The sequence below is a fragment of the Urtica dioica genome, chromosome 1 (assembly GCF_054948205.1).
Source record: "Urtica dioica subsp. dioica isolate 48M chromosome 1, U.dioica_male_clone48M_v1_H2, whole genome shotgun sequence".
Classification (NCBI taxonomy): domain Eukaryota; kingdom Viridiplantae; phylum Streptophyta; class Magnoliopsida; order Rosales; family Urticaceae; genus Urtica; species Urtica dioica.
The window spans coordinates 52,341,461-52,366,402 of NC_142756.1; the positions used below are offsets into that span (position 1 = coordinate 52,341,461).

The 24,942-nt window shown below is 39.0% G+C and overlaps 1 protein-coding gene across 1 annotated transcript; it reads right to left on the bottom strand.

Moving 5' to 3' along the window:
• Nucleotides 1-665: 665 nt before the first annotated feature.
• LOC149408076 (uncharacterized) lies at nt 666-1,223 on the bottom strand. Its single transcript, XM_089623711.1, has one exon. It carries the CDS (start codon nt 1,221-1,223, stop codon nt 666-668), a length of 558 nt encoding a protein of 185 aa, XP_089479837.1.
• Between the last annotated feature and the right edge of the window lie 23,719 nt (nt 1,224-24,942).

A 24,942-nucleotide genomic window follows, 5' to 3' on the forward strand; every position in this document is an offset into this window, starting at 1 on the left:
GATAGATGATTTTGACTATGAAAAGGAAGTCTTCGTTGCTTGGCAAGAGGACAAATATAGCAGGGTGTGTTTTTATCACAAGAAGAGTAAGACAACTTATTCTTTAAGATTTCCAATCTTTTCAAGGAAAGGTGACCAAGCATGTTATGCCATGTGCGAGCTCTGATCAAATTGACTGTAGAGGTTGATCCATTTGTGAGCACATATAGGCCATTGACGCTATTATCCCTGCCAATCATCTTCTTGGTCAAGACATCCTGTATTATAAAGGAATCATGTGAGAAAGATACCACAATGGATGAGTCTAGTGTCAAAGCATGAACTGACATCAAATTAAACTTGAAATCAGAAACTAGAAGAACATCTTTGATCACTAGACTCTCATTGACACATATGTCACCACTAAAAAACATAGGTATCACCGTATGATTAGGTAAGGTTACAGTAGAATGTTGTAAAGCCTTCAGATTCTTGAAAAGAGATTTATGAGCACATATATGCCGAGTGGCTCCTGAGTCTAAAATCCATATGTTTCTAGAATTAGAAGTACAACCTGAAATGTTGTTAAAACAACAAGAACCTGCATGGAAGGATGTCATGTTGATATCATGATGACCTTCAGAGGCTATTGGAGCCGTGAGTTGAGTCGAAAGTATGTTGATGATCTAGTGAATCTGATCATTGGTCAAGCTTGTTGTAGCTGCAATGCCTGATTCTGATTTGCCTTCTTGATGGTTGACTAATCCCTCAGCCATGTTTGCCTGATTCTTTGACCTTGGTTTGTAACCAATCGGAAAACCATGAAGTTTGTAACACCTGTCCACAGTGTGTCCAGCAATTTTGCAATGAGTGCATATTGGCCGATCCTTCTTGTTGGATTTCCTTTGGTCATTCACAGCCATCGCCATGGGATTGGACTGATCTTGACCACCAATTGAGTCTAGGCTGACAGATCTCTGCTTCTCATCTTGGCACACCATAGAGAAGACCTTGTTGATAGGTGGTAGAGGATCCATGAGGAGGATCTGGCCACGTAGTGTTGAAGGAATCATTGAGTCCGTGATAAACTTCATGACGTACTCACTCAACATATAATTGAGTAGTTCTTTTGATCCTCCACAAGAACCACTGCAGATAGACTTGTAGTTGCTCAATTCTTCCCAGAGGATCTTGAGCTTGGTGTAGTATACGCCCACACTCATCTGCTCTTGAACAAGGCTCATGATCTCGTGTCTGAGCTCGAAGATTCTTGGACCATTGCTCTATTCATACCTTTCTTGTAGGTCTTTCTAGATCTCCACATCAGAATCTCCAAAAGCCACGCTTGAAGCTATCTCCTTAGTGCACGAGTTCAAGATCCACGCGATGACGGTATTGTTGTTCCTTGTCCAGGAAACCACGCGATGACGGTATTGTTGTAACCCTAACTTGTTCTTGATCTACAACGCCATCTTCATCGATCTGCTCCACGAGTGGCAATTCTCTCCATTCATCTGCTGCGTCACCAAGATCATTCCTGGTGAATCTGTGTGATGCAAGAAAAAAGGATCGACCACATCGTCGATCGGAGCCTTTTGCGACCTAATTCCAGTCGCAGACATATCTCCAGTCAATGCTTCTTCGGACGACATATTGAGCACGCCGATTCAGGAAATTGAGAAAGGAGAAGAAAAGAAACTTCAATGGAGATTCGATCAGAAGCGATTAGCGAAAATTCGCTCTGATACCATTTCACGATCGATATCTCAGAGAGAAGAAGAGATGAAACAAGGGAATCTCGGAAAAGAGTACTGTTTCATTAATTTGAAAAGAAGGGAAGATTACAATATATAATTCCCAGATTACAATAAAAGGAAAAGACAGAAAATGCCCTTGTTTAACCTATTTAATGAAGGGCAGAAAAGTAAAACAACATAAAAACAAAAAGCTGTTTAACGAAGCTAACGTACACTCTAAGCAACTAAACCAAAACTGATAAAGCCGTCTAAACTAAACCCCAATTCTCAATAACATGGGGTACGCAAATTTACTTATGTGTATTCACACATAATCTAGAGTCTCGTACCGGCGTTCTACATTAAGGCTCGATGCGGAGGCCAGGGGTGGATAAATATTGCTTACCTCGTTTTGAGGCCTAATTACGACCGGCTATCTCACTCACCGTGTTTGTCCTCACTTCATTTGCTAAAACAACTTACCTGCCCCAGAGAAACATGCGTTGGGAAATCTGCTTCTGTTGTTTCTACTTGGAGCTGTATTTGCTGGAGTATATAGACTACTTGTGTCTTATTGGTAAAGGCTGGTGATATCGTTAGATTTTTTTTTCTCCGGAATCAATGTGTAGATAACGTCGTAACAAATATATATATATATATATATATATATATAAAAAAGAATAATAAAATAATAAAGGCAAAAAAATAGCAGTGGGTTCACGTAAATGCGTTGATTGGGCCGGTAATCGACCTTCAACCCATTATTCAGAGCTTATAGGGAGTTGTATTGACTTTGACGTACCCCCGACTTTGAGCCTGTTATTAATCCTGTTTTTTTTTTTTGGCAATTTGGCCATGCATTGTGATCCAAGTTTTTAAAACAAAATGACGAATTCTAGAAAACGATTAAAACATAATAATGTTTATTTTATACACTTAATGAAGATAAAATACATATTTTCTCGTTAAAAATCGTTCCAAGTAAAATTCTGATGATCGGGGATCAAACCTTAGCAAGGAAACAATTGCGATTCCAAATATAAAAAAAAATGGATTACTCCTAAATTAATACCTCCTCAATATTTTTGGACCAAAATTTAATATGTCAAAATTAATCTAAAAGTATAATTTTCTTATATTTGTTAGTACAAAACTACCCTCAATAAAATATCATTTTTATTTTATATTTCGTCTATCTAATTTATTCAAATGATCGTCAATAATCTAAATAATTTATTGAGACTGTCGACATTATGATACTTTTTTTGGTAAACTTGGAAAATCTGGGAAAAAAAATATTCAAGCAAACCAAACGAAAATCAACAACTACACATGAAATCAATCTCGTTTCGAGCCTCTCTCCATTTATCAGAGATGATTTAGATTTATTTGTCATGGCTTTAATTAACTTTAGCCTTTGGGTTTGAGTTTTGGTGTTTCTTTGTCATTTTGGGTGGAGAAGAACAAAATAAGAAGAAGAAGAAGAAGAAGAAGAAGAAGAAGAAGAAGAAGAAGAAGAAGAAGAAATCATTATGGAGAAGAAGAGGAATTGACGTGGAGAGAGAGAGAGAGAGAGAGAGAGAGAGAGAGAGAGATTTATATCCACATCGACGTATTTCATGATTCCACTCCCTCCAAAGCTTCGTATATATCTAATAATTTGGGAAATCTGAATATATATATATATATATATATATAAATATATATAAATATATATATATATATATTAATTTTAAGAATCTAGAAATTCGTTCGAAGATTTATTGACATCAATATCAATAAATCTTCAAACAATTCTGGAAAATTCTTTGAAGATTTATTGACATCGATGTCAATAAATTTTTTGGATGTCAATAAATCTTCAAACAATTCTGGAAAATTCTTTGAAGATTTATTGACATCGATGTCAATAAATTTTTTGGATGTCAATAAATCTTCAAAGAATTTGGCATGTTGAAGATTTATTAACATGCATAAAATTTATTGACAACGATGTCAATAAATCTTCAAAGATTTTTTCAGAATTATCGTTTGAAGATTTATTGATATTCATGTCAATAGAAAGACAAAATGTCAATAAATCTTCAAACGAATTTTCAAAAATTTTCAAAACAGTTTTATTTTTTCCTTTAGATTTTCAAATTTTCCAAAAAAATTTTAACTGCACATAACAAATGAAAAATGATCTCTAAGTTTGCTTTTGTGACTATTAAGTAAATAACAAAATCAAATACAAGGAAAAAAAAGATATTTCAATTTAGGGTATTTTTGTACTTAATGTTGATGTGAGAAATCACACCAAAGCAGTCACGACAATATGAAAAATTAAATGGGTCGATTTTGATTTGTAAATGGGCCTCAATTCTCCGTTGCAAGACCAAATTAAGGCAGGAATAAAATAAGCTCGGGGTGCTTTTATTATAATCGCTCGAAGTAGTACAAAGATTTGAATGGGAAGGCAAGGATTGCAAGATCGTAGAGTAAAAATGGGAATAAAGTAACGTGTCCGATATAGACTTCATTATTTTATATTTATAGTACTAGAGACGAGGCGCGAGCTCTTGGTTACGAGTGACATATCGTATGCCAGTTGAAACTCACTACTACGTTCGAGACAGCTGTCGTTTGAATACTTGTTCATACGAGGAGTGGTTATGGATCGTCCGGGTTGACTGGCTTTACATCTGCGAGTCTTCAGGGAGTGGTTATCTCGAGCAGATATTTGAATCTCCTATAAGGACGGCGGCTTTCTGTTGGAATAGATCTAGGATTAAGAAAAGTTTTATCGTTTCTAGCAAGCGGCGGAATATAAAATATTTCTATAAAGCGCATGAGCATATAATTTTAAAATTTTAAAACTACATTTAGTTTTTACTCGGTACCAACCTCGAATAGAGCTTGAACGTCGAGAAGCCTTCGGAAGGTTGAAACGTTTGTCTCCGCATGCAGCACGCCTCTCCCACTAGTCTTCTTGAACCTGTTGAGCAACCACGAAAGTTTCTACCACTAGAGTCTTTGAGTGTGGTTAGGATTTAGTGTGTGGGAACTTTTAAACACGATGACTCAAGAACAAGTCTTGGAGCCGAAGAGCTAAAACAAATTATAGGTATAATGAGGACCTAGGTGCCAAAACAAAAGAACAAGAAGGGTTTGAGAGAGAGAGAGAGAGGCGGCCAACAAGTCTAGAGGGAGAAGCTCTAAATCTCTAAAATTGTGTGTTGTGAATTGTGAATGAGGTGGAGTATTTATAGGAGGAGGATTACCTTCAAAAGGTAGTTTCCTATTTTCTATAGAATATAACATATTCATGAGAAAATCTTATTTCCTCTTCTCCCCTTGCTTTAACGTCTAACATGCTTCTAGAAACCCTTGAATTTTTTTCTCATTTGTCTTGCTTCTCTCCTTGGCCGTGTGACTTATTTCCTTCTAGAGGAAATTTGTTTCCTTTTTTCTTTTGGCAAGTATCTTCATACATCAATGCACAAAATAAACTCTATTTCCCTCTCTTGTATGGACGGTTTGGAGCTTCTAGATGTTTCTTTATTTGTTCATGACAACATAAGAAAAGCCCATTAAGAATTTTCACATGAAATTCCATGAAATGAAATTAATTCTCAAGGCCCAAAATCTCATTATGGCCGATTGACATAATCGACAATGTCAAAAAACTTATTTATTGACATTCATACCATCCCATGTCCAAAAGAACCAAATTACCCTTTAAATGTACATAAGTAAATACTACTTTTGTACATAAGCAAGAGTCTTCTGAGACTTAATTATATCAAATGTACATAAGTAAAGACTACTACTCTTCTTGTAGGCACCATTGACAACAAACTCTCACTTGACTAAAAGAAGATGTGAGTAGTCCTTCATGCCTAATCCATCCCGATGCTGGTCGAAGACCTTGTTGGCTAGGGCATTGATGAATGGATCTGCCAAGTTGTCCACCGTTGAGATCTTCTTCACCTCCACATCTCCGCGCTGCACGATCTCTCGAATCAAACGGTATTTCCTCTCAATATACTTCGAGAGTTTATGGCTTCGAGGTTCCTTTGAGTTAGCGACAGCCCCACTGTTATCACAATAAATGGTCATGGGCTCGTCGACGTTTGGAACGACTTCTAAATACTTGAGGAATTTTCTAAGCCATACAGCCTCCTTGGATGTTTCACAAGCAGCCACATATCTGCGTCCATTGTGGAGTCAGCGATGCAAGATTGCTTGATTTTCCTCCACAGAACAGATCCACCATTAAAGATGAACAAAGATCCTGAAGTGGATTTCTTGGTGTCCTTATCCGCTTGAAAATCAGATTCGGTATATTCCGTCATAGTCAGGTCAGTACATGAATATGTAAGCATCAAGTTCCTAGTTCTTCGAAGATACTTAAGAACATGCTTAACAGCAATCAAGTGCCCGGGTCCAGGGTTAGATTGAAAACGGCTAACTACGCCAACTGCAAAGCAGATATCTGGCTTAGTGCAAAGCATAGCATACATGAGACTTCCTGCGGCTGAGGCGAAAGGAATTATTCACATGTCCTCGATCTCTTGTGCAGTCTTGGGAGACTGGTCCTTAGAGAGTGAGACTCCTAAGTATCTAGATGTCAATGATATATTACTCATAGGTAATGATGTTGGTAAGGATCTAGGAGAAGCCGCGTACATTGTGGGGATCCAAATCGGTCGAGATCGGAAGAACCGGACTTTGTTGCTCTCTCAAGCATCTTATATTGATAAGGTGATGGATCGCTTCTCGATGCAAGACTACAAGATGGGCCAAACACCCTTTAGGCATGAAGTCTCACTCTCTAAGGACTAGTCTTCCAAGACTGCACAAGAGATTGTGGACATGTGAATAATTCCTTTCGCCTCAGCCGCAGGAAGTCTCATGTATGCTATGCTTTGCACTAAGCCAGATATCTGCTTTGCAGTTGGCGTAGTTAGCCGTTTTCAATCTAACCCTGGACCCGGGCACTTGATTGCTGTTAAGCATGTTCTTAAGTATCTTCAGAGAACTAGGAACTTGATGCTTACATATTCAGATACTGACCTGATTATGACATGATATACCGACTCTGATTTTCAAGCGCATAAGGACACCAGGAAATCCACTTCAGGATCTTTGTTCATATTTAATGGTGGAGCTGTTGTGTGGAGGAGTATTAAGAAATCTTGCATTGCTGACTCCACAATGGAAGCAGAATATGTGGCTGCTTGTGAAGCATCCAAGGAGGATGTATGGCTTAGAAAATTCCTTAAGTATTTGGAAGTCATTCCAAACGTCGACGAGCACATGACCCTTAATTGTGATAACAGTGGGGCTGTCGCTAACTCAAAGGAACATCGAAACGATAAACGCTCTAAACATATTGAGGGGAAATACCATTTGATTCGAGAGATCGTCCAGTGCAGAGACGTGGAGGTGAAGAAGAGATCAACGGTGGACAACCTGGCAGATCCATTAACCAAGGCCCTAGCGAACAAGGTCCTCTACCAGCATCGGGTGGGATTAGGCATGAAGGACTACTTACATCATCTTTGAGTCAAGTGGGAGTTTGTTGTCAATGGTGCCCGCAAGAAGAGTAGTAGTCTTTCTTTATTTATGTACATTTGATGTAATAAAGTCTCACGAAGACACTTGCTTGTAACTGTTAAATTATTAATAAACGTTGAAACGTTCATTCATTCTTCCTTGTCTGTTTGAAGCTTTAGGATAAACTAAAGTCTTAGTCCTTAAAAAAACCTAACAACAAATGAAGAGTCAAATATAGATTTGCATGAACAAACTCTTCATGATTTGCTTAAAATAGTATGTTCGCAATTTGAGGGTCAAAATGCTATTGATCCCAGTATGATTTTTAGGAGAATATATGATGTCTGGTTATGAGACATTGAGAGTTGGAGACTCTATAGTTCTTCAAGGTATCTTCTGAGGTACTGAATTGACCAGTACACTTCTAGAGACAGAATAAGAACGAACCATTTAACCTCTTTTGTCTCGAAGTCACTACGTATGAATCGCATCGTGCTTACCTCAATCCTGAAATGAGACATGTCATTTCATAGCTTACGTATTCTCATTTGAGAAAGTCATAGTTCTAGATTCATTATGTGATATAGACATGACATATTGGTGAAATACTAAGTTATGAAGACGTCATGAGTAACTTTGTGAAAATCTCATAGATATGGAATTCATGTACAACATTGCTGAAATGCAATGTATATCACCTCATGCTTTGTTCATTGGAATGTGAATAAATGAACTGGCCATTGTCCAAATTGAGTCATGACTCTTTTAGATGAATCAATGTGACTTGTTAGCTCCTCGTCAATACATTGTTTCTAACTTATTCACAAGCGAAAAAGGAGTTGAGGAAATAAAAGCTAGAAGGGTAAAATGGTAATTTTTTAAATCCCAAATAGTTGATGATATTCATGAAGGTTAAACATAGATAATATTCAGTGGATCCACTCATCATAATTAAGTTGAATTGTTGAGTAGAAAATAAATTCATTTGAACCGAGAGATTCTCAGTGTCAACTCTTTAGTGGAGTCAGCTGACATTAAGCTAAACTTGGAAAAGGTTTGTGACTTTTTGAGTCCATGTATGCTAGCTCAAGCTTTATTCATTTGGATCCATGAGGTCACTACCACAAGTCATTAGAGTAGGATTAGTTAAACTAGAAGCTAAGTCAAAACAAGAACGAGACAAGTTTTACGAAAATTGTCAAAAGGGTATTTTTATCTTTTTGGACATTGGATGGTATGAATGTCAATAAATAAGTTTTTTGACATTGTCATATGATGACAATTAATTTGATTCACTCGGCTATAATGATGCATTGGGACTTGAGGATTAATTTCATTTCATGGAATTTTACTTGAAAATTCGTGATGGGATTTTCTTATGTTGTGATGAACAAATGAAGAAACATCTAGAAGCCCCTCTAGTAGCTCCAAACCGTCCATGCAAGAGGAGAGAAAGAGATTTATTTTGTGCATTGATGTATGAAGATATTTGCCAAAAGAAAAAGAGAAAACAAATTTCCTCTACAAGGAAATGGTTTGGGCGGCCAAGGAAAGAGAGCAAACAAAAGAGGAAACAAATCCAAAGCCTTCTAGAAGATGTCTTGGACGTGTGAGATGAGGAAGGGGGAGCAAATATTTACTCATGACTATGTGATATTCTATAGAAAAGAGGAAACTACCTTTTGAAGGTAATCATTCTCCTATAAATAGAGCTCTCATTTTCGTTGTTTCTCATCCCAAATTTTCGAGCTCTCTCTCTCTCTCTAGATAGCCGAAATTCCTCTCCTTCTCTCTCTAGTTGCTCGGTTTTTTTTGGCACCTAGGTCCACATTTTACCTAGCTTTGTGTTTTAGCTCTTCTACTCTAAGACTTGTTCTTGAGTCGTCGTGTTTAAAAGTGCCCACACACTAAATCCTTCTTCTCTCGAGTGATTCATGTGATAGAAACTTTCGTGGTTACTCAAATTCCCGAAGAACGAAAAAATGCGAGCTACGTGGGGAGACGAGTGATTCAACTGTTGTTAATGGTGACCACAAGAAGAGTTGTAATCTTTATATTGTACGTTTGATGTAATAAAGTCTCATGAAGACTCTTGCTTGTAATTGCTTATTCATTAATAAAAAGTTGAAACGTTCATTCATTCTTCCGTGTCTGTTTGAAGCTTTATGATAAAACATTAGTCTTTAGTCCATAAACAAACTAAACAACTTACGAAAAGAAAAATGTAGATTTGCATGAACAAACTCTTCGTAGTTTGCTTAAAACGATATATTCGCAATCTAAGGGTCAAAGGACTATTGACCTCAGTACGATTGTTAGAAGAATCTATGATGTCTGGTTATGAGGCATTGAGAGTTGGAGACTCTATAGTTCTTCTAGGTATCTTCCGAAGGTACTGAATTGACCAGTGCACTTCTAGAGACAAGATAAGAACAAACCATTTAACCTCTTATGTCTCGAAGTCACTACGTATGAATTGCATCGTGCTTACCTTAATCCTGAAATGAGACATGTCATTTCACACCTTAGTATTCTCATTTGAGAAAGTCAGAGTTCGGACTCACTATGTGATTCCGGACAAGGCCTATTGGTGAAGTACTAAGTGGTGATAATGTCATGAGTAACTTTGTGAAGTTCTCATAGATATGGAATTCATGTACAAGATTGCTGAAATGCAATGTATATCACCTCATGCTTTTTTCCTTGGAGTGTGAATAAATGAACTGGCCAGTGTCCAAATTGAGTCTTGACTCTTTTGGATGAAACAGTGTGACTTGTTAGCTCCTCGTCAATACATTGTTTCTAACTTATTCACAAGCGACAAAGGAGTTGAGGAAATAACAGCTAGAAGGGTAAAATGGTAATTTTGTAAATCCCGACTAGCTTATGATATTCATGAAGGGTAAGCACTGATAATATTCTGTGGATCCACTCATTACAATTAGGTTGAATTCTTGAGTAGAGAAAAAATTCATTTGAACCGAGAGATTTTCAGGGTCAACTCTTTAGTGGAGTCAGTTGACATTAAGCTAAACTTGGAAAAGGTTTGTGAACTTTTGAGTCCAAGTATTTTAGCTCAAGATTTGTTCATTTGGATCCATGAGGTCACTGTCACGAATCACATCGAGTAGGAATAGTTAAACTGGAAGCTAAGTCAAAACAAGAACGAAAATTGTCAAAAGGGTATTTTTGTCTTTTGAGACATAGGATGAAATGAATGTCAATAAATTTTTTGACAAGTTCATTTGATGAGTTAATGTCACTCGGCCATATTAAAATAATTGGGACTTGTGAATTAATTTCATTTCATAAGAATTTTATTGAAAATTCTTAATGGGCCTTTTCCATGTTGTCATGAACAAATGGAAAAGCTTCTAGAAGGCCTTTCTAGAGTGTAATAGGCGCCCAACATACCCAAGAGAAAGAGAGAATATTTTGTGCATAAATGTATAAAGATACTTGCCAAAAGAAAAAGAGGAAACAAATTTCCTCTAAGGGAAATGAGGTAGGCGCCCAAGTTGAGAAAGAAGCAAGGCAAGGAACAAAAAAGGAAACAAATCCAAGCCTCTAGAAGGCTGCCTTGGCCGACCAAATGGAATGGGAAATAAGGGATTTTTGCTCATGAATATGTGATATTCTATAGAAGAGGAAACTACCTTATTGAAGGTGAGACCTCTCCTATAAATAGGAGCCTCATTCCACACATTTCATTCATCCAAGTTTAAGAGATTTGAGAGACTTTCTCTCTAGAACTTGGCTGCCCCTCTCCTCTCTCTCTCTCTAGTCAATTTCGTTTTATTATTTTAGCACCTAGATCCTCATTTGGCCTAGAGTTTAGCTCTGCGACTTCAAGACTCGTTCTTAAGTCGTAGTGTTTAAAAGTGTCCACTCACTAATTCCTTTTATTTCGAGTGATTTAGTGATAGAAACTTTCGTGGTTGCTCGAGGTGTCAAGGAAAGAAAGAGAGACGTGCTGCGAGGGAGACGAGCGTTGCAACTTTCCAAAAGCTTCTCAAAGTTCAAGCTTCAAGAAAGGTTAGTAAACTTCTATGCTCATAATAGTTTTTTATATTCTGCCGCTTGAAGAAGCGTTAACCTTTTGTTAATCCTAGATCTATTCCAACATAGTGTCTGCGAAGGTTGTGGGATCCGTGACGCTATTTTTTGAAGACCGCACTTTAAATTTGAATAATGTTTATTATGTTCCTTCATTTAGGAAAAACATAATATCTGTTGCTCGCCTTCGTGAACAAGATTATTATTTGAAGTTTATGAAGAATGGGATTAGAATTTCTTTTCCTGATAACTCTTTTGTCACTGATACATGTATGAAGAATGCTCTTTTTTACATTTATCCCACACAACCTTCGCGTTTAGACACTGAAATATATAACGATCTAGTTAGGCAGCTAAAGAGGATCAAACTTTCTGATTCCTCCGATCTATTAAAATAACCATATCTATGGCCCTTAAGACTGGGTCATATCAGTCTAGATAGCATTAAGAGACTTGTGAGGGACGGTCCACTCCAAGCCTCTGCAATAGGTTAATTACATACTTATGAATCTTGTATAGAAGGAAATATGACTAAGTGATCTTTCTCAGATAAGGGTCGAAGATCCACTGAAATGCTGGAACTTGTACATTCTGATGTATGTGGTGCGCTCAGTACACGGGCACAGAGAGGATACGAATACTTCGTTACCTTCACCGACGATTACTCAAGATACGGTTTTGTCTATTTGCTCAAACACAAATCTGAGACCTTTAATGTATTTAAGGTCTTTCGGGCTTTAGTGGAATAACAAATTGGCAAACATATCAAAACCCTTCGATCTGATCGAGGTGGTGAGTATATGTTTGGATAGTTCGATGACTTTCTTAAAGAAGAAGGTATCGCTTCTCAGCTTATAGCACCTGGCACATCTCAACAAAACGGAGTGTTAGAGAGAAGGAACCGAACTCTAATGGAGATGGTTAGATCAATGATGAGTTACTCATCACTCCTCTTTCCTTTTGGGGATATGCCCTCAAAACAGCAGCTTACATTCTGAACCAAGTTCCGTCTAAAACGATTCCTGGTACTCCTTATGAACGATGGACTGACCGTAAAGTAAATCTAGGCCACATCCGAATTTGGGGTTGCCCTGCACATGTGCTAAGGCAAAAGACTAGCAAGTTGGCTAGTAGGTCAGAATTGTGCCTGTTTATGGGATATCCAAAGGAAATCAAAGGTTTCACATTCTATAGTCCCGATGACGACAAGACTTTCGTTAGCACGAACGTTTGTTTCCTTGAGGAGGACTTCATGAAAGATGTAAAACCTAGAAGCAAAATTGTGCTTGAAGAAAATTTTTGGGTGAGGATGCTTCTACCTCATCTGTAAGAACTCTTCTTACCCCAACTGAAACACAACCTAACTCATCATAACCTACTAAATCCTAATAGGTACATGTCTTACGGAGATACTCTCGTAACCGTCTCTGACATGGATGACCCTGCTTACTACGACCATGCAATGGCTGGTTCTAAATCAAACTGTTGGCTTTACGCCATGAAAGTTGAAATGCACTCGATGTATGTCAACAAAGTCTGTAAACTTGTAGACCTTCCCGAATGGATTGAACCCGTAGGGTGTAAGTGGATATACAAGAAGAAAAGGGGTCTGGATTGGAATGTCGAGACATTCAAAGCACGACTAGTGATTAAGGGTTACACCCAAAAAGAAGCGATTAACTATGAAGAAACCTTCTCGCCAGTCACAATGCTTAATGGCAATCTTGACAAGCGCATTTATATGGCTCAACCATACGGTTTCATGGATGAAGGTCAAGAGACCAAGGTTTGTGAGTTGCTTAAGTCCATTTATGGATTAAAGTAAGCGTCTAGGTCATCGAATATTAGATTCGATGAAATTGTGAAGAGCTTCGGCTTTGAGCAGTCAATAGATGAGCCATCTGTTTACAAGTTAATACACGAAGGCAAAGTTGTGTCTCTGGTACTGTATGTCGATGATATATTACTCATAGTTAATGATGTTGGTAAGTTATATGAGGTTAAGATCTGGCTTGCAAAGCAATTCGATATAAAAGATCTAGGAAAAGCCGCGTACATTCTGGGGATCCAAATCTTTCGAGATTGGAAGAACCGGACTTTGTCGCTCTCAAGCATCTTATATTGATAAGGTGATGGATCACTTCTCGATGCAAGACTCCAAGAAGGGCCAAAAACTTTTTAGGCATGGAGTCTCACTCTCTAAGGACCAGTCTCCCAAGACTGCACAAGTGATTGAGGACATGAGAAAAATTCCTTACGCCTCAGCCGTAGGACGTCTCATGTATGCTACGCTTTGCAGTTGGTGTAGTTAGCCGTTTTCAATCTAACCCTGGACCCGATAACTAGATTGTTGTTAAGCATGTTCTTAAGTGTCTTTGGAGAACTAGGAACTTGATGCTTACATATTCAGGTACATACCTGACTATGAAGGGATATATCGACTCCGATTTTCAAGCGGATAAGGATTCCAAGAAATCAACTTCAGGATCTGTGTTCATCCTTAATGGTGGAGCTCTTGTGTGGAAAGGTATTAAGCAATCTTGCATTGCTAACTCCACAATGGAAGCGGAATATGTTGCTTCTTGTGAAGTATCCAAGGAGGCTGTATCGCTTAGAAAATTCCTTAAGTATTTGGAAGTCGTTCCAAACGTCGACAAGCCGATGACCCTTTATTGTGAAACAGTGGGGCTGTCGCTAACTCAAAGGAACCTCGAAGCCATAAGCGGTCTAAACATATTGAGAGGAAATAACATTTGATTCGAGATATCGTGCATCGCGGAGACGTGGAGGTGAAGAAGATCTCAACGGTGGAAAATCTGGAAGATCCATTCACCAAGGCCGTAGCGAACTCTTTGACCACCATCGGGAGGTATTAGGCATGAAGGACTACTCACATCTTCTTTGTGTCAAGAGGGAGTTTGTTTTCAATGGTGCCCACAAGAAGAGTAGTAGTCTTTCTTTATTTATGCACATTTGATGTAATATAGTCTCACGAAGACTCTTGCTGGTAACTGTTGAATCATTAATAAAAGTTGAAACGTTCATTCATTACTCCTTGTCAGTTTGTAGCTTTATGATAAACTAAAGTCTTAGTCCTTAAAAGAACCTAACAACAAATGAAGAGTCAAATATAGATTTGCATGAACAAATTCTTCATGATTTGCTTAAAATAGTATGTTCGCAATTTGAGGGTCAAAGGGCTATTGATCCTAGTATGATTTTTAGGAGAATCTATGATGTCTGGTTATGGGACATTGAGAGTTGGAGACTCTATAGTTCTTCTAGGTATCTTCTGAAGGTACTGAATTGACCAGTGCACTTTTAGAGACAGAATAAGAACAAACCATTTAACCACTTTTGTCTCAAAGTCACTACCTATGAATCGAATCGTGCTTACCTCAATCCTGAAATTAGACATGTCATTTCATAGCTTACGTATTCTCATTTGAGAAAGTCAGAGTTCGGACTCACTATGTGATTCTAAACAGGATCTATTGGTGAAGTAATAAGTTATGAAGGTGTCATGAGTAACTTTGTGAAGATCTTAGAGATATGGAATTCATGTACAAGATTGCTGAAATGCAATGTATATCACCTCATGCTTTGTTCCTTGGAATGTGAATAAATGAACTGGCAAGGGTCCAAATTGAATCGTGATGATTCTGGATGAATCAATGTGACTTGTTAGCTCATCGCCAATACATTGTTTCTAACTTATTCACAAGCGACAAAGGAGGTTAGAAAATAACAGCTAGAATGGTAAAATGGTAATTTTGTAAATCCCGACTAGCTGATGATATTCATGAAGGGTAAACATAGATAATATTCAATGGATCCACTCATCACAATTAAGTTGAATTCTTGAGTAGAAAATAAATTCATTTGAACTGAGAGATTCTCAGTGTCAACTCTTTAGTGGAGACAGTTGACATTAAGCTAAACTTGGAAAAGGTTTGTGACTTTTTGAGTCCATGTATGCTAGCTCAAGCTTTATTCATTTGGATCCATGAGGTCACTACCACAAGTCATTAGAGTAGGATTAGTTAAACTAGAAGCTAAGTCAAAACAAGAACTAGACAAGTTTTACGAAAATTGTCTAAAGGGTAATTTGGTCCTTTTGGACATAGGATGGTATGAATGTCAATAAATAAGTTTTTTGACATTGTCATATGATGACAATGAGATTACGTCACTCGGCCATAAATAAATTTTTGGACTTTGATGATTAATTTCATTTCATGGAATTTTATGTGAAAATTCTTAATGGGCTTTTCTTATGTTGTCATGAACAAATAAAGAAACATCTAGAAGCTACTTCTAGAAGCTTCAAACCGTCCATACAAGAGAGGAAAATAGAGTTTATTTTGTGCATTTATGTATGAAGATACTTGCCGAAAGAAAAAAGGGGAAACAAATTTCCTCTAAAAGGAAAGCATATTGGGCGGCCAAGAGTGAAGCAAACAAATGAGGAAACAAATCCAAGGCCTTCTAGAAGGAAGCTTGGACGTGTGACATAAGGTAAGGGGAAGCAAATATTTGCTCATGAATATGTGATATCCTATGGAAAAGAGGAAACTACCTTTTGAAGTTAATCCTCCTCCTATAAATACCTCACCTCATTCACAACCACTAGTACAATTGATAGCAACAGGTGCGAGATGCGACAAAGTCGCATCTGAAAGTCCGCACCTGATGATATCAGATGCGACTTGTTGCACCTGAAAGTCATTACTATCAGGTGCGACTAGTCGCACCAAACGCCGCACTTAAATATCCTCCAAAATAAGATATTAAAGCGGGAATTATAGTATCAGATGCGACTAGTCGCATTTGATACCTTCGCGCAAAACGTATCAGATGCGACTAGTCGCATCTGATAGTAATTCTCCGCCTAATATTTTGGCGAGTTACAGTACAATCAGATGCGACTAGTAGCATCTGATACTTTTCCCGCGAAGGTATCAGATGCGACTAGTCGCATCTGATTGTCTGCAGTTTTTTTTTTTAAATTCTGATTCTAATAGAATCAGCCTATTAATTATTTAAAAATTATTATTCAAAAATTATTTAAAAATTAATTAAATAATTTTTTTGTTAAATTTAATAAATAATTTGAATAATATTAATTAGAATAATTATATAAATAATTTAATAGAAATTCTAATATTAAATTCATAAAATTTGATAATTTACGTTCAATAAATTAAAAAAATTACAATCTATTCTTTTTGTTTCCCTTTTTCACTCGAAGTCTGCCAATTCTGGAATGCACGGCCTCCTCTTCCGCCAGATCTTCCTCGTGCGCCTTGGCGGCCTGGTGCGCTGCCGCTCGAACGATGTCGCTGAAATTCTACCGAACCTGGCGTCTGATCAGCATTTGGCATTGAAGCGGATGGCGGCGTCTGAACATTTGGCATTGAAGCGGATGGCGGCGTCTGAACATTCGGCATTGAAGCTGATGGCGGCGTCGTCCCAGGGTGCAGCATCGCGGGGGATGTCTGCATGGGAGACGGATGTTGCTGTGTGTAGGCAAAGAACTGTCGATGAAACGCCTCCATCTGAGCTCGTTGCTCACGCCTCATCTCTTCCATTGCAGCCTGTTGTGCGGCCAACGCTGCTTGTAGTTCGCTAACCACTGGATCTGGAACGCGCTTCGATGAAGAACTTGAGGACGAGTTGTCGTCCTGAGCCTGAGCCAAGAGATACGAGGATCTCGGGATCGAGGGACCTATCCCGACATACCAATCTCGACGTTGCCCGAGAACAGTATCCATCGCGTACTGCTCCGCCTGGTCTATGTCAAACGTTTGGCCTGACTCCGCTGCTTGTCGCTGCATATCCTCGACTTGAGTCATAATTCGCGCCTTCAAACATATGTTAAAAAAATTATTAAGATTATCGAAACTTGATTATTAAGTAATTAACACAAGTAACTTACAAATGCTTGTTGCGCCCAAGCTGTCGTCCAATTGCCTTGATCATCTTGATGATTTTTCTCCCACGTGTTTAACGCCGAGGCCAAAGTCCCATCTTCCATACTCTGCAGTTCTTATGAAAATATGAGTAATGTATTTATTGCAAAAAAAATATTACAAAATTAGAATAAACTTACGTTCAAATCTCGATGAGCCAAAAAAGAAATCGACCCTTGTGTGGACTTCGTTTTCTTGTTCTTTGAATTGTCTCTGTTGCGAGTAGACTTTTTCTGCACATATTAAATTGCGTTATAATTCGATTTCATAGAAGATAACATAATTTTTTTGAATTATACATTACCTTCCAATCGTCAGTTGCGAACTCCTCTATCACCTTCTCCCAATCGTCTTTTTGATATCCTTTTGGGATTTCTTTCTTGGCGATATTCATTTGCCCACAACATTTGCCTAAGAAAGTCCCTGATAATCTAGACTTTTGGTTGCGCCTCATTCGCTTTGCATCGCGAATGATAGTTTGGTCAATCTGATGACGATAGCAATCCGCCGGAAGCAGCTCCTCAGTCTCATCATCCTTGTACACGAAAGTGTACTCGGAATGAAGTGCGCTTAGAATATTGCCCAACATCTGGGGCGTCACTTCGTTCCAATCACGAAGTGTGACCGGGATATGGACTTTCACCAAAGCGCCAACGCGGTTGTTGAATACTCCTACCTTTTTTATTGTTTTCCTTACGTCCTGGTAGAAGGTTTGGTTGATTGGGTTATACCTAACAACTTTCGCATCGGGTACCCCAAGCGCTGCTTTTGCCGAAGTAGAGCCGGTTGTTGGTCCCCTTGTTTTCTTAGGACCTTGGGATCCCGGTGTCTCTAGCGGAGACTCATCTCCACCTGCTCCTGAACGGTGTAGCGGAGACTCATCTCCACCTGCATCTGACATCCTGTATGATGTGAACAATATTAGTAAATAAATATTAGTTTTCTGTTTAAAAAAAAAACGTGGACGGCACCACGGATTTTATTATTAACAAACCTCACATATGGCGGAGGAAAACCGTGGTTACATTATATAGTAAATAAACATACAAAAAAGATATTACTCATTCATCGTCATCTATGCCTATAATGTTAATATCATCTTCTATATCGACATCAACATCTTCTCCCTCAAAAACGACCCGTCTCTCATTTTCATCATTGTCTTCTTCATCATCGTCAACGAGAGTCACTAACTCAGCTTCATCGGTTTCGTGTCGATGATTCAAACGCTCGAGGTTTGACAACTCTATAGTCAACGGGATCGAGGCTGAGTTGGAGGGGTCAACTTCAGGAATGTCCCAAATCCCTCGATGATTGCATTCCTGGACGATTTCCCAGTCGCCGCCTTTAACAAGATCGTCGATGTAAAAAACTTGTTTGACTTGAGTCGCGAGTACGCACGGCTCCTCTTTAAACCACTGTTTCGCAGTATAAGCACTCGTTTCTCCAGTAGTCTTATCGGTGTGCACCAGTCGGTTTGCATGATACTTGTCACCGTACCAAATGCATTTGAACAATACAACACTACAGTTATGCCTATAGTTCACGACGATGACGTCTTCCATTCGACCATAGTAAGTGAAATCATCCACAAGTACACATACACCGCTATTTTGAGTGACTCGTTGATCATCGCGACGACGAGTGATGAACTTCACACCATTTACAAAGCAGCTCGGATATTGATAGGCGACTTGAAGGGAACCGATAGAAAGCGAATAGAGCTCGTCAGACACGTCAGAACCACTAGCTTTCATATCAAAAATCTGATTACGAAAGAAAGCATTGATTAGCACTTGTGCATTTATCAAAAAATTGCATTGATATTGTATTATTACCTTCTTCTCAAACCAAATTTTGAACCTCTTTCTATGCTCCGCTTCAATATCGCGAACTCCAGATTCGCTCAAGAGATCCAAATGCTCGCTGTTATTAAAAACATTACTTCAATAGAAATATATAAAAAGAATGAATTGAAACAGATTCCCAACGATAACTTACGTCAAATATGGATCCACTTCAAGACAGTTGGTATAGATGTACCACTCCGCGTTCTCTTTCTGTTCATCGTCTAATACTATCGGTTTCATCCTCCCATAAGGCACACACATCTCGGATCGAAAAACAGAGAGCTCTCGCACTTGAACTTCATCTACACTTTTTTTTATCTTCAAGATACCTTGCAACGAACGTCAGAGCTTCTTCTACAACATAAGCTTCCGCAATAGAGCCTTCTGGTCTAGCTCTATTTTTGACAAAATGTTTTAACGTCCCAAGGTATCTCTCAAATGGATACATCCACCGCATATGCACCGGGCCGCCATACAACGCTTCCTCTGGTAGATGAATCGCCACGTGAATCATGATCGTGAAAAAAGCTGGTGGAAATATCATCTCAATCTTACACAAGATCTCGATGATAGACTCTTGCGCATTTTCAAGATCTTCTACTCTCAAGGTTCTCGAGCTTATCAGCTTAAAAAAGTTGCAAAGCTCAGAGATCGTCTGATGTATTTCTTTTGGCACAAAAGGACGAATACCAACAGCCAACAACCTCTGCAAGATCACGTGGCAATTGTACGACTTCAAACCTGTGAGCTTTCCATCAGTAGTCACATTTTTCTTCAAATTCCCAGCGACCCCATCTGGGAATTTGACAGATTGGAGGAACTCGGTAAATCGCTGCCTCTGATCAAGGGTTAAGGTGTACGATGCTCGCGGTTTGTACCACGAATCCCCTTGTTTTTTCAAGTGGAGAGCGGTCTTGATGCCCAAGTCCATCAAATCAAACCTCGCCTTATCTGTGTCGTAGTAGACGATCCTGTTTCTGACTTTCAAATACGGCGTGTCAAGGTTGCACGTCGGGCAAGCGAGATACCCTTGGCCACTCCATCCCGATAAATAGGATCGAGCTGGAAAATCGTTAATCGTCCAGAGTAGCGCGGCACACAATCGAAACACTTCATCGTTGGCGCCATCTCGAACGCGGAATCCGGTCTCCCACAGTTCTTTCAGCTCTTCGACAATTGGCTGCAAGAACACGTCCATGTCATTTCCTGGTGAGTGAGGCCCCGGGATCAAAAGCGTCAGCATCAAGTACTCTTTCTTCATGCACAACCAAGGCGGCAAGTTGTACGAAGTTAGTACCACATGCCACATGCTGTACGATAAACTCATTTCTCCGAACGGATTGAATCCATCCGCAGCTAGTCCAAGCCGCACGTTTCGAGGCTCTGCAGCAAAGCCTGGGTATCTCTCGTCCAGGTTTTTCCAAGTCGTACCATCTGCAGGATGTCGTAGAACACCAACTTCTCTGACGCGATCTCTTTCGTGCCACTGCATCAGAAGCGACGTGTGTCGAGACGCGTACAACCGCTTCAATCGATCTTTCAGGGGAAAATATCGCAAAATCTTTTGCGGTATCATTTTCCCAGTTGGCTTCCATCTGCTCTCGTTGCATACTGGGCACACGTCGACTTCCGTGAGATCTTTTCGAAATAGGACACAGTCGTTAATACACGCATCGATCATCTCGTATCCCATGCCAAAACGCTTCAGCTTCGCCTTTGCCTCGTAATGCTTCTCCGGAATTCGATTACCAGCTGGATGAGACTTCTTCAAGAGTTGCAAAAGTTCTGTGAACGACTTGTTCGTCCAATGGTTCGTGACTTTGAGGTGCATCAACGAAACTAAGAAGGACAAAGAAGAAAACTCTTTGCATCCAGGGTACAATTCTGCTTCCAACTCGGCGAAGAGGTCTTCCACTTGCTCCTCTGCACACACCTCGCTTTGGGTCGGCTCCGTAGCATCGTCGAAATCCTTGTTATCCCTGATATCCTCCACGGCACCGTGCAATCCTCCTATTCCTCTCTGATCTGTTCCTCCGATGGAATCTTCTTCATGAGGAAGGACGACACGCTCAAGCTCGCCGTGATGATACCATTTTGTGTAGCCTGGGGTAAACCCCTTGTTCAGCAAATGATTCCTAACAACCCCGATGTCGTGCCATCTCACGTTGTTGCAAGGTTTGCAAGGACACCGATATTTGGCTTTTTCGTTAGGGAATCTTCTTGCAGCGCGAATAAACTCGTTAACACTGGTTTTGTACTGCAATGTCACCCGATTATTCTCCGTGATCCAATCTCTACTTGGATTGGACATTTCGCTGAATGAGAGCGAGAAATGAAAGTTTGGAAGAGTTATTGATAAAGGACGACGAAGAACAAAATGAAAGAGAGATTATGAATTCTATGTTATTTTGAGCTCGGATTGAAAATTGGGAGTTTTTAAACTAATTAATTCGAAACTCTACCGAAATTTCGGCAGAGTTTCCCCTATTATACTGACAAACCAAAAACCTGCAAAATTATTTAAAAACATACACAAACCATGCAGAACTATCCTATAAATTAGCTCAGCCCTAAACCGAACGTCTGTTGTTTGATCACAACATTTATAAATGAAAAATCGAAATAAACAAAATATCACAAACTATCAAAACATGTCACAAACTATCAAAGCATGTCACAAAACTATTTTTCTTATTTAAATTACAATTTCATTACATGTTAAATCAACTACACAAACGAATAACAAATTAATTAACTAATTATAAACTAAGCAACATAAATGTAATTATTAAAGTAATTACAATTTCTAGGTAATAATTTACTTACAATTAATCTAAATTAATTAAAAGCAAAAAATTTAAAAATGTCACAAACTATATATCAAAACATGTCAAAAAACAATTAAAACTTAATTTTAACCTAATTAATTTACAATCATTTTAAACTTTTAACCTAAAATAATAGAATTATTAAACTTAACCAAATCACTAAACCTGTAAAATTATCAAATTAATACTAATTAAGTTACACATTAAATCTTATCTAATCTAATTAAAACTACTTAACACAATATATAAATTATTTATACATATATTATTACACAAATGTATGTAAACTAAACACAAATATATCTAAACTAAACATACACATATATATCTAAACTAAACACAAATATATCTAAACTAAACATACACATATATACATATATTATTACACAAATATACCATATTAATACAAAACATATATATATATATATACACAATACTTATGAAACAGGGAAAAAAATCAGACTAACCTTGCGTCGCGCGTCGGAGATTGAGCAGGGGACGGCGGAGACGGTGAGGTCCAGTGGCTGAGGCGTTGTCGGAGATGGAGCAGCGACGGCGGAGACGGTGGCGGAGCTCCGGCTGATGAAACATAGAAAATTAGTGAGAGAAAGAGAGAGCCAGAGATAGAGTGAAAGAGAGAGAGAGAGAGAGAGAGAGAGAGAGAGAGAGAGAGAGATAACCTGGTGGTCCGATGACTGAGGATGTCGGAGCGGTAGCTTGTGGTGGTCCGGTGGCCGGCTGAGGCAGAGTAACCTGAGACGGGCGCTTGTGGTGGTCGGCGAAGTGTTCTCAGCCAAAGGAAGAGTCGGAGAAGAGAGGGATATGGAGGAGATGGATGTGGAGTCGGCTACTGAGTTTACAACCGGAGAAGAGAAATTAGCAGAGAGGGGGAGAGAAAAACGAGTTTAAAACTTTGTTTCAGCGGCTACTGAGAAGAAGAGTCGACCTGGGTTTTTAAACAAAACCCTAATAATCAGGTGCGACATTATCGCACCTGATAACTCTTCAGGTGCGACTAGTCGCACCGGATTATAATTAAAAAAAATAAAAATTTCATTCGCCACGTCAGATTAATGAAATAAAAGAGGGGGAGATGAGGCCCGCCTAAAATTTTAAAACTATCTGATGCGACACAGTCGCACCTGAAAGTTTCAACATATTTTCAGGTGCGACTAGTCGCATCGGATTGTCAAAATCAAAAGACAATTTGAGCAAATTTTTTCGGCTTCTGATTAACTATCCGATGCGACTAATCGCATCTAAAAGTTATTTAGATGCGACTTTTAGATGCGAATAGTCGCATCTGATAGTCTTGCGCATCAGAAAATCAATTTTGTAGTAGTGAACTCACAACACACAATTTTAGAGATTGAGAGCTTCTCTCTCTAGAATAGTTGACCGCCCTTCTCTCTCTCTCTCTCTCTCTCTCTCTCTCACTCTAACCCATCTTGTTTTTTTGTTTTGGCACCTAGGTCCTCATTAGACATAGCATTTATTTTAGCTCTTTGGCTCCAAGACTTGTTCTTGAGCCATCGTGTTTAAAAGTGCCCACACACTAAATCCAACCATTCTCTTGAGACTCTTGTGGTAGAAGCTTTCTTGGTTGCTCACAGGTTCAAGAAGACTAGTGGGAGATGTGTACTGCATGGGGAGATGAACGTTTCAACCTACCGAAGGTTTCTCAACGTTCAAGCTCCATTCGAGGTTGGTACCGAGTAAAAACTAAATGTAGTTTTGAAAATTTTAAATTATATGTTCATGCACTTTGTCTAGGTTGTAAAAATGTTTTATGTGTTTTAAAGAAATTTTTTATATTCCGCCGCTTGCTAGAAGCGATAAAACTTTTCTTAAACCTAGATCTATTCAAACAGTGTTCGGGTTGGATTCCGCCTACGGGAGACCTACCGCATCGCAATTCCAACGCTCGATTCCTAGAAGTCAGCGTGGAAACTTCTCCCATTACGGTCTAGTATGACAGTTCCTGGACCGCGGCCCTCTCGATTAGAGCCTGCAGCATTGACTTCAGTTCCAGGTTCAGTTCCAAACCGGACGCGGGGGTTGTTGGAGACGATGATGCCATGGGATTAGAAAGATGAAAAAGGAGAGATGATTTTCCCATAGACGGCGCCAAATTGTTGATGTGAGAAATCACACCAAAGCAGTCACGACAACTTGAACAAGTAAATGTGTCGATTTAGATTTATAACTGGGCCTCTAATCTCCGTCGCAAGACCAAATAGAAAAATTGGGCAAATATTATGTATGGTAAAAGTTAACTAAAAGAAAGAACTAAACACAAAACGAGCTCAGGGCTGTTCATTATAATCACTGAAAATAATACAACGATTTGAATTGGAAGATCGCAGAGTCAAGGATAGGAGAATCAAAAGTAACGTGCCATACATAGGCTATATTTTTTTATATTTATAATGCTAGAGTTTAGGTTACGAGCTCCGGGTTGACTGGTGACACGTCTTATGTCAATTGGAGTTTACTACTTTGTTCTAGGACATCTGCCATTCAAAGACTTATTTGTATGGGGAGCGATTGCAGATTGTTTGTGCCGACTGGCTCTGTTCCTGCGAGTCTTCGGGGAGCGGTTATCTCGAACTGATGTTTGAATCTTCCATTGGGCTGGCGCTTTTTCCTGGGCATGTTATCAAAAATTTATGGGCTTGGGCCCAACTTCCTTATGTTGGGCTGAATCCATGTCTTGTTATCTTGAGGACGAAGTCCAACATCAACAATTCATTGTGCTATTTTTCCTGGGTGGGGCAGCACGGTGTTAGTAATTTTCTTTGATATATTCTCATGTGTTATTTTTGTGTGGTGAGCTCGTTTGAGCATAATTTTTTATCTTTGTCAAAAATCTTTGCGGGACAAGACCCGGCTTCCATGTGTGCGAACGAATGGATTTGGCTTTAAGATTCCTAAGTCCCTTTGTCTGGTGATGCGAACTGCGGAGATCGGCTTTGTCTAT

Excerpts from the sequence above, each read along its gene's own strand:
- LOC149408076 (XM_089623711.1), bottom strand. The coding sequence starts at position 1,223 with ATGAGCCTTGTTCAAGAGCAGATGAGTGTGGGCGTATACTACACCAAG.